This window comes from Salvelinus sp. IW2-2015, linkage group LG13 (genome assembly GCF_002910315.2).
Source record: "Salvelinus sp. IW2-2015 linkage group LG13, ASM291031v2, whole genome shotgun sequence".
NCBI classification, from domain to species: domain Eukaryota; kingdom Metazoa; phylum Chordata; class Actinopteri; order Salmoniformes; family Salmonidae; genus Salvelinus; species Salvelinus sp. IW2-2015.
Window position 1 is genome coordinate 42,629,515 of NC_036853.1, and position 11,197 is coordinate 42,640,711.

The 11,197-nt window shown below is 40.9% G+C and overlaps 1 protein-coding gene across 2 annotated transcripts in view; it reads left to right on the forward strand.

The window, feature by feature from the left end:
- Nucleotides 1-11,197, forward strand: part of LOC111971517 (tetraspanin-5-like) — a 33,350-nt gene that overhangs the window by 11,823 nt on the left and 10,330 nt on the right. For both annotated transcript variants that reach the window (XM_023998333.3, XM_024147418.2), the window contains exons 5-6: nt 6,156-6,281; nt 7,134-7,181. In XM_023998333.3, the coding sequence (XP_023854101.1) occupies nt 6,156-6,281; nt 7,134-7,181 (174 nt within the window). The remainder of the gene's footprint in view (nt 1-6,155; nt 6,282-7,133; nt 7,182-11,197) is intronic.

The following is an 11,197-nucleotide window of genomic DNA, read 5'->3' on the forward strand; positions in this document are numbered from 1 at the left end:
GACAGCCCTGTCTGGTCCAGCAACGGTGGGTTTGTGCCCATAGGCGACGTTGTTGCCGGTGATGTCTGGTGAGTCTCTCTGTAGCGCTGTCTTAGGCGTCTCACAGTACGGACATTGCAATTTATTGCCCTGGCCACATCTGCAGTCCTCGTGCCTCCTTGCAGCATGCCTAAGGCACGTTCACGCAGATGAGCAGGGAGCCTGGGCATCTTAGTTTTGGTGTTTTCCAGAGTTAGTAGAAAGGCCTCTTTAGTGTCCTAAGTTTTCATAACTGTGACCTTAATTGCCTACCGTCGTAAGCTGTTAGTGTCTTAACGACTGTTCCACAGGTGCATGTTCATTAATTGTTTATGGTTCATTGAACAAGCATTGGAAACGGTGTTTAAACCCTTTACAATGAAGATCTGTGAAGTTATTTGGAATTTTACGAATTATCTTTGAAAGACAGGGTCCTGAAAAAGGGACATTTTCTTTTTTTGCTGAGTTTATATATGGAGACTGTTTAGTGACAAAAATAAGGGGTAAAATACATGTACAAATGTAATATAAGAAAGATCAGGATTTAAAAAAATCTCAGATACAGGACAGACACTTCAGAACAAACTTCCTTTTGATTGGGACTATCTGTTGTTCCATTTAGGGAATCTGTTATTCAATGCGTTTGTGTCACGTGTGCTCCTTCTCCGGCCTCTAGGTCACCAGGCAGCTTGTGATGGTGCACCCCTGTCACCATCATTACGCGCACCTGCGCGTCATCACTCACCTGGACTCCATCACTTCCCTGATTACCTTCCCTATATATGTCACTCCCTTTGGTTCCTTCCCCAAGCGTTATTGTTTCTGTTTCTGTGTCATGTCTGTGCGTTGTCCGTGTTTCTTATTTTGTATTATGTTGTGTTTATTTATTAAAACACTCACTCCCTGAACTTGCTTCCCAACTCTCAGCGCACATCGTTCAAGAATAACCCCTCACCTAAGGTAAGCATCAGGGAGTGTTTTTTTTTTGTGTCAGGTGGAATGATGTCGGGTCCGGGGGCCGCTACAGGCTTCCCTGCCTCCGCCAGCTCGTCAGGCTCTCATGCCTCAGCCGGATTGCCAGGCTCCACTGCCTGAGCCAGCTCGTCAGACTTTTAAGCCTTTGCCGGATCGCCAGGCTCCCCTGCTTCGTCAGGCTCTTGTGCCTCAGCCGGATTGCCAGGCTCCCCTGCCTCAGCTGGTCTGTCAGGTTCCCGCGTCCCAGCCGGCGACAGGTTCCCGCGCATCAGCAGGGATGACCGGTCTGCTCCTGATTCCCGGGAACGTCCCTTGGGTTGGCGTCCTGAGGCTGGAGCTGAACGCGCCGGGGAGGGGGTACCGTCACGTTTGCTCTCTCCGGTGCTCTAGGTCGCCATGCTCCCGCGTCTCAGCCGGACAGACAGGTTTCCCTCGCCTCAGCAGAGGTGACTGGTCCGCTCCTGATCCCCGCGATTGTCATTTTGGTCGGCGTCCTGCGGCTGTAGCCGCGCTACAGGGAGGGGGTACTGTCACGTGTGCTCCCTCTCCGCCCTCTTGTTCACCAGACAGCTCTTAATGGTGCACACCTGTCACCATCATTACGCGCACCTGCACGTGATCACTCAACTGGACTCCATCACTTCCCTGATTACCTTCCCTATATATGTCACTCCTTTTGGTTCCTTCCACAGGTGTTATTGTTTCTGTGTCATGTCTGTACGTTGTCCGTGTTTCTTATTTTGTATTATGTTGTGTTTATTTATTAAAACACTCACTCCCTGAACTTGCTTCCCGACTCTCACTGCACATCGTTACAGTTTGTATGGGCTAATAGCAGTAAGGCCAAATACAAATGCTAATTAAATACTTTTTAATATTGTTTTTTGTTACTTCAAGGGGTCTTAAAAATCAAATAGCAAAATTTGTTTGAATTTTAACAATTATTTGATGAAAAAAATGGCTTTATGTCCTTTCAACTTATGATATCTATCAGTAAAAGTTAACTAAGGCAACAAAAGTTTGGTCCGGAGTCTTGGTTGAATCTTTGCGATGCGCAATTCAGACCCCAATAAACCTTCCCAATGAAATGTTCACTGCAAAGTAGGCAGAATGATATCATGATGATTTGTATCAATCGGGAGGGCATTTGTTAAAGCAAAGTGTGGGCAGCGGTGGCTGCTGATTGGCTGTATATCAGTGACGCGAGGTGGTTGGAGTTGTCAACAAAGGAGCATGACAAAAACATGATGCCAAGTTTTTAACTACCGTTAGTTTCTTAGAAAATATATACTGTATGAAGCAATCTGTGCATTTGAACAACAGTATAAATAGACCTATTTCACTTTTACATGTCAAAAACCGAATGACCACTGCCGCTGTTTTGAACAGATTAGATTATGCTATTTAGAACGAGCAGCCAGCTCACAAACAAACAAGTGCACCAGGGAGAACGCAAAGCGCATGCAGATGCAATAAGTGAAAACACAAAGCATGATTCGCTAGCCAGTTAACTTTCATATGAATTTATAAAGACCTGAAATTGGCATGGGTGCTAGCTAGCTAGCTAGCTGATTTTTAAAGGTAGATAACTGGTTAATTTGAAAACATAAAAATATTTCTCAATGTTTCTCAAAATTACTGTAGCTGGCTAATTAAATTGATCATGCTTTGTGATACACCCAGTGCTTTGGGGTAGTTCCCCCTCATAGCAAATAGCTGGCAAAACAATCCAAGCAATGTTCGCACGGCCTATGCGCCCACAGAGGCAAAGCTGCTACTGCTGGCAGTCACCAATCCATGAATTACATATATATATTTTAAAATAAAAATAGTGTAACTTTTTTATCACAAGTTTTTTTATTTTTTGTGGACCAATCACAAGTGGGGCACGGCCACTAATGCCCTAATGGGTGAGCCGCCGCTGACTGTGGGCCTACATTCAAATCAAATTGTATTTGTCACGCACCGAATACAACACTGTGAAAGGCTTACTTACAAACCCTTAACCAACAATGCAGCTCAAGAAATAGAGTTAAAACATTTACTAAATATAATAAAGTCAAAAAGTAATACAAGAAAATTACATAACAATAATGAGGCTTAATACCCCCTGTAGTACAAGTACTGAGTCAATGTGCGGGGGTACAGGTTAGGTGAGGTAATTTGTAAAGTGACTATGCATAGATAATAAACAGCGAGTAGCAGCAGTGTAAAAACAAAGTGGGGGGGCAATGTAAATAGTCCAGGTGGCCATTTGATTAATTGTTCAGCAGTCTGATGGTTTGGGGGTAGAAGCTGTTAAGGAGCCTTTTGATCCTGGACTTGGTGCTCGGGTACCGCTTGCCGTGCGGTAGCAGAGAGAAACTGGAGACTGGAGTCTTTTGACAATTTTTTGGGCCTTCCTCTGACACTGCCTAGTATATAGGTCCTGGATGTGAGGAAGTTTGCCCCCAGTGATATACTGGGCCGTACACACTACCCTCTGTAGCGCCTTACAGTCAGATGCCGAGCAGTTGCCATACCAGGTGATGATGCAACCGGTCAGGATGCTCTCGATGGTGCAGCTGTAGAACTTTTTGAGGATCTGGGGACCCATGCCAAATCTTTTCAGTCTCCTGCCCTCTTCACAACTGTCTTGGTGTGTTTGGACCATGATAGTTTGTTGATGATGTGGACACCAAGGAACTTGAAACTCTCGACCTGCTCCACTTCAGCCCCGTCGATGTTAATGGAGGCCTGAAGTCCACCAACAGCTCCTTACATTGTCATAGGCCTACAGTACAGAAACACCACTAGCCAAATGGTCTGTTGCCCGTGTTCAGTTGAAAAAAATCTATTTTGTATATTTTTCACTGACATCAAAAATGGTCTCCTGATATGGTTTAAGCATTGTTGTGGACTATTATTTTTTAAAGTGTGATTTTAAGAGTAAAATCTAGAAAAAAAACGACAGTGCCTTCAAAAAGTATTCACACGCCTTAAACTTGTACACATTTTGCTGTGTTACAGCCTGAATTTAAAATGAATTCAATTGAGATTTTGGGTCACTGGCCTACACACAATACCCCTAAATGTCAAAGTGGAATTATGTTTTTATAAATTTGTACAAATTAATAAAAAATGTAAAGCTGAAATGTCTTTAGTCAGTAAGTATTCAATGGCAAACCTAAATAAGTTCAGGAGTAAAAATTTGCTGAACAAGTCACATTCAATTATCTGTAAGGTCCCTCAGTCGAGCAGTGAATTTCAAACACAGATTCAACCACAAAGACCAGGGAGGATTTCCAATGCCTTGCAAAGAGACCACCTAATGGTAGATGGGTAAAAATACAAATAAAAAATACACTGAATATCCCTTTGAACATGGTGAAGTTATTAATTACACTTTGGATGATGTATCAATATACCCAGCCACTACAAGGATACAGGCGTCCTTCCTAACTCAGTGGTCAGAGAGGAAGGAAAACGCTCAGGGATTTCACCATGAGGCTGAATGGTGACTTTAAAACAGTTACATAGTTTAATGACTGTGATAGGTGAAAACTGAGGATGCATCAACAACATTGTAGTTACTCCACAATACTAACCTAAATTACAAAGTGAAAAGAAGGAAGCCTGTACAGAATACACATAATACAAAACATGCATCCTGTTTGCAATAAGGTACTTAAGTAAAACTGCAAAAATAATGTGCCTAAGATATTAACTTAATGTCCTGAATACAAAACATTATGTTTGGGGAAAATCCAACACATCACGAGTACCACTCTTCATATTTTCAAGCATGGTGGTGGCTGTATCAAGTTATGGATATGCTTGTCATCGGCAAGGACTAGTGAGTTTTTTAGGATAAAAAGAAACAGAATAGAGCAAAGCACAGGCAAAATCCTAGAGGAAAACCTGGTTCAGTCTGCTTTCCAACAGACAAAAAAGAAACAGACAAATTCACCTTTCAGCAGGAAAAGAACCAAAACACAAGGCCATACACTGGAGTTGCTTACCAAGACGACATTGAATGTTCCTGAGGGGCCTAGTTACAGTTTTGACTTAAATCAGCTTGAAAATCTATAGCAAGAGTTGAAAATGGCTGTCTAGCAATGATCAACAACCAAATTGATAGTGCTTAATAAAAAATGATATATATTGTACAATGCAGGTGTGCTAAGCTCTGAGAGACTCACAGCTGTAATCGCTCCCAAAGGTGATTCTAACATGTATTGACTCAGGGGTTGTGAATACTTACGTAAATTAGGCATTTCATTTTAAATCAATTTACACATTTTTCAAAAAACATGTTTTCACTTTGTATGTAGATGGGTGAAAAATAAGTGGAACAAGTCAAGGGGTATGAATACTTTCTGAAGGCACTTTATAGCGTAATTTTTTTTATTAATTTCTTTTTATTTTTTAAGCATAAACTTTTTCAGACCTTTCCTTCAGGGTGGGCCATTTGGGAAATGTATACCCACTTCTTCAGGCACCACTACACCACTGGGTGCACCTGAAATATTTCCACATGTGACTTTACTTTAATGGCCTTGGAATATATAATTCACAAAAAATACAAATGAACATGTTGTGAATCAACTCTCACAGTTTTTAACAGCATGTATGGGTTATTGGTCTAGTTATTTTCAGAAGCTTCTGGCTAGCATTACCTAGCTAGCTAAATAACCAAATGCACATAAAACTGTCTATGTGGATTGACAACTACCTACCTAGGTTAATGGAAAGTAATGTAAGGGCCACAGCCACTGTGATGCTAGTAGCAATTCAATTATGTGTGTTACTGAATGCAATGTTTACCTCTCAGTAATGCTGCGTTTATATGGTACAAGGTTGATTGCAAACCGGATGTCATTGTTTTCAATGAGAGCATGACGGTAAATGCTGTTGAGGCGAAACTTGCCGCCAGAGTTCAAATATTTCAACTTTTGGTGTGTGCCATAGCTTTGTTTCCTACCTGATGTTGATTTGCAAAGTTTGTTTACTGAAATCACCATAGCAACTCATACCGTTGCGCTAGCTTGCTTTTGCCGTCACTCTCTTTCTTGCTTTCTTGTCTGACTGGTATGACAGTTTTTGCGTTCCTTGTCTAAGCTCAGCATAAGACGTTGTTGATGTCTAAAAGGGATGTTGTTCTGTCTCTTTGGCCTTTCCAGTGGGAGTGTTGTGGAGCCTTTGGGGCAGACGACTGGAACTTGAACATCTACTTCAACTGCACTGATTCCAACCCAAGTCGCGAGAAGTGCGGAGTCCCCTTTTCATGCTGCACCAAAGACCCCGCAGTACGTGTTCTCTCGCTTCACTGAACTATACCCACTATCTTCTGAAGTACAGACAGCTTTTATTGGAGTTGTTCAGTCAGTACTTCAGTTATAAAATACCCCATTCTAATGTCCAGACACCAGCGTATTGCATTAGTTCATACCAATACAATTGAAATAGTAAAGTGGCCTGCGAACACACTTAGCAGAGCCAGTAGGTTAAAGCTCAACACCGTCCTAGTTGTTTCTCTCTGCCTAGTCAGAAGCCATGTTGTAGACTCTAAGTCAAACGCACTGGCTAGATTACAGCATTCAGATCGCAGTGTTTAGACTTCTCAGAGGCTGCCGAACAGAATGTCCTATCTTAGCTCATGTCCCTTTTTAAGGGGCTAACGTCTCACAGTGGCTAACTTTACGTCACCATAAATCATACTCATACAATACAAACAAGGAGGGACACAACTAGCCTGTGCTGCACAGAACTCACTCATACTACAGCCAAACAGCACACAAATAGGCTACATAACCCTAGCTGAACCTTATTTGAAGATGTTTATGATGAAATCTCTTTTTTTTTTAGCATGCAACAAGACCAGATGGCATGTTTCTTCAAATTACATTTCCTTGCCTACAAGCACGTGCAAGTCCTTGACATTGACATTATCCATGATATTTGAAAAATAACTAATGGTTTGGTTTACTATACAGGTCAATATATATGCCTATATCAAGCTCATTAACAACCCCAGTTTTAGCAGCCCCTACATCCATTTCTATCTACTGTTTGCAAACTTGTCGCAGGTTTGGTTTTGAGTCAATTAGGCAAATGCTGTGAATATACCGTTTATAAATATCCTCTCTTTTATATTGTAGGAGGATGTCATTAACACCCAGTGTGGCTACGACATTCGGGCTAAAGCGGTGAGTTGAATCGTTCTTATTGCAGAAAATATGTTATTTCCCAACAGTAACTTATTTGAGATTCCTGGAAATGCTGTGAAGTACTTAATCCAAGAGTCTGCACCTATATTCTAATTTGAACGTTGCTGTTATTAGTGTTGAGCCGACACAGTGAGGCTGGTGCAATGCCTGAGTAGTATAGGGGAAAACGTTCTTCAGAGACCTGCTGTCTTGCCTCTTGGATTAAAATGAATAATATTACATGGAAAGGGGGGACTTGATCCTAGATCAGCACTCCTACTCCGAGACACTTGATACAAACAGCCCCAGAATCCAACATTATGGCAGTCTGTTCACTTGGAAGCAAGCTCTGGGAGCTTTTTCCACAGCATGGGGATGGGTTGTTTCATCAAAAGGCAGCCCTCAAAATAAAACAGTGGAATTGCGAAATAGGAATCGTAGAAAACTGTTTCCCATTAGCCATTGGCAGGTTGGTTGAGCTAGATGAGGTAATTCTTACTGCACTCCACCCAAGTCTAAGTCACAACACTGGTCTCACAGTCCATCACCACTCTCCCAGCCCCCATTTAACAACAGCTGGTTCCCTCAGTACTATGGGTTGCCTGGAATTACTCATGGTGGAGAAATGTGCTTTTGGCCAAGTACCATGGGAGAGAGAGTAATGTAAGGAAGGGGTGTATTTATTTTCCAAACATTACCCTCAAACTGAAAAGCATAAATTTGGAGACTGTTTTGATAAGATTCAGTTCAGGGAAGGTATTTCAACAAAAGGACACAGGGAACTGCAGGATGTTCATGGAATGGCCAGTTGGTGAGATACAGTAAGCTCCAAGAGTATTGGGACAGTGACAAATGTTTTGTTGTTTTGGCTCTGTACTCCAGCACTTTGGATTTGAAATGATACAAACATTTTTGGTTAAAAGTGCAGATTGTCAGCTTAATTTGATGGTATTTTTATTCATATCGGGGGAACCGTTTAAAAATTGCAGCACGATTTGTACATAGTCCACCCATTTTAGGGGGACCAAAAAGTATTGTGACTAGGGCTGTTATGGTGACCGTAATTACCGCCATACCGGCGGTCATGAGTCATGATGGCAGTCAAATTCCACGTGACCGTTTAGTCATGGTAATTAGGCTTCTTCAAGCTCTGATGCTGTTGATGGTCATTAGTAGCCTACCAAACTGGCTAATTGCCTGGTACTCAGCACTCTATTGTCCCTCTAATCACTCTGACACCAAAGCAAATGTTATCGAATATCTAATCAAACACTTCACGAGAACCCATGAGCTCATGTTGTGCTACATTTTTATAGGCTATGCAATTGCGTGAGAAAACAGAGTGATGGCCTCTATTAAAAAGAGGAGGATCCCATCAGCTTTCTATAAGCTATGCCTACTATATTTATTTCTCAACTTTTCTAATATTAAGCACATTGCTTCTCTTTACAACAGGATGGCATGAAGATTAACAATGGGAATAGCATCCTCCATTCGCTATTTAAGTGCATAGATGACATGTATTTTTTTCTCCTGCCCCTGCTTCGAGACAGGTGCATGATAATGGTCCATTCTAAATAAATAAGAATTCACACATATATTATTTAGTATATGTAACGACAAGATTAAATCAAGAATAGTCTGATGGTTGACAATATTAGGCTATCCCTTGTGAATGATATATTTGCTGCCGGGAAATTCTAGGCATTTTTTCAAATCATCTTTAGGGTCGCATCATACAGCCTTAGAATATATAAAAAATCTAAACATATAGCCCAACGTTTGTATCTGTCACGCCCTGACCATTGAGAGCCCTCGGGGTTCTCTGTGGTGTAGTGGGTCGGGGCGTGATTAGGGGGGTTTCTAGGTATTATATTTCTATGTTGGTGTGTGTGTATGGTTCCCAATTGGAGGTAGCTGATAATCGTTACCTCTAATTGGGGATCATACTTAGTGTGTCCTTTTTCCCACCTGCTATGGGGGATATTGTTTTGTATGAGTGCCTATGTGCGCTACGTATTTCACGATCATTATATCTTTGTTGTTTTGGAAGTTTCACTATCATTAAAATGTGGAACTCTACTCACGCTGCGCCTTGGTCCAATTATTCATACGACGGTCGTGACAGTATCACAACTCAAGTGGCCATATAACTTCTTAAAGTTAAGCACATTAATCTGATTTACAACAGGTGTAGAGCCTAACTGGCATACATATGCAGCGAGTGAGTATCAAGTTTGAGTTTCAATATAATTTTAACCATTTAAAATACACATTTATAATAAAAGCATTACATGCATAATCGCATTTGCAGTCTCGTTTGAGGATGGTGTTTTCCTGTTAATGGAACATTTGCGCGTATAGCCTAATGCCATGGCGCATTGCTGAGCTTATAATGTGAAGAAATAGCCTAATAGTTTAGCAACATTTTAAGTTAAACGTTCTGATCTGTTGCGTCATTACTTAAAAAGTTTTTTTGATGCTAGTGTTTGGGATATTAATTAATTTGGGATCTATCGCATCCCACAACTGTCCCAGACTATGCTGGGAATATTTATTTCCTGCACAGAATAGAATAGGTCAACTTTTGTTCTATGGGGGATAGTAGGTTGTGCGTTTGCTGTTCGTTAGGCCTACTTCTCTTGTTGATTGACAAAAGTAAATGTGGACAGTTCTTCCAATATCTTCAATTTGCGCTTCGGAGTTAGATAAGAAGGACAGTTGCGTCCCCGATGTGTCGGTCTTCACTTGTAGCCTGTGAGAAAGACCCGATCAGGTGACAGAGAGTGAGAGGTTCTTCGGAGCGCCCAGCTGGGAGAAGGGAATTATAATTATTATATTCAGCCCAAGGGCACAACAGCTACTGGTCGCAAAAGGCATGGATTTGTTTAGGGGCATTATAGCCACACAAAAAGTATGCCGCCATGAAATTTGATGCATTATCCAGTGCAAGACTGATGAAGTGTGTACAGCCTGTGCAAAAAACAAAACAGAGCTCATGCCTTTCAAATCATCATTAGAGTCGCATTATGCAGCCTTAGAATGTTTAAAAAATCTAAACATATAGCCCAATGTTTGTTTCACAACTAAAGTTACATAAATAACTCTAAATTAAGCATATAGGAGTACCTGTTTCTTTATTAACCTCTCAACACAGAATAGCGCACTCCCCCAAATAATTTGGAGAAAATATCCTTTCTATTTTATTCAGCTATCTTCATACTATATAAAATGATCTAAAATAATGCCACGGAATTCAAAGCAAATCATGTCTGCTAAATGAACTAGTGTAGCCCACAGCCATATGGCATAGCCAGATAAGCCAGATAAAATAAGATAAGCCAGATAAGGACAACTCAGAGTATGCTATTCTGTTCTTCTGAAACACACTACATTTTCTTCATATCATGTTTCTTTAGACTGGTATAAAATAAATAATGGATTTATTGTGATGGTGTAGGCTATAGTACATGGATTTCTTAGACTTTTTAAAGTGTAGATGTTCCTAAGGTCTGCATCAGTGGCTTGTAGGCTATGCATGGATGCCAGTAGATGTTAAATGTGTTAATTATCGGTCAATTACCATGAGACCGGCAGTTATTAGCTTGACAATCACCGGCTAACACAATTTCATGACCGTCACAGCCCTAATTGTGCTTAAAGGAGTTTAAAGTAATCAAAAGTTAAATATTTGGTCTCCTATTCCTAGCACGCAATGATTACATCAAGCTTGTGGTCTAAACACTTGTTGGATGATTTTGCTGTTTGTTTTGGTTGTGTTTCAGATCCTTTTGTGCCCAATAGAAATTAATGGTAAATAATGTATTTGGTCATTTTGGAGTCACTTTTATTGTTAATAAGAATATAATATGTTTCTTAACACTTCTACATTGTCAGGTTTTAGCCAGGACTGTTTGGTTGTGTTCACTAGATGTCCCCCTTGCACCTTTTTTGTACCTTTTGTTTTTCTTGCCCTAATTATTGTTTGCACCTGTAAGTCATTCCCTTGTTAGTAT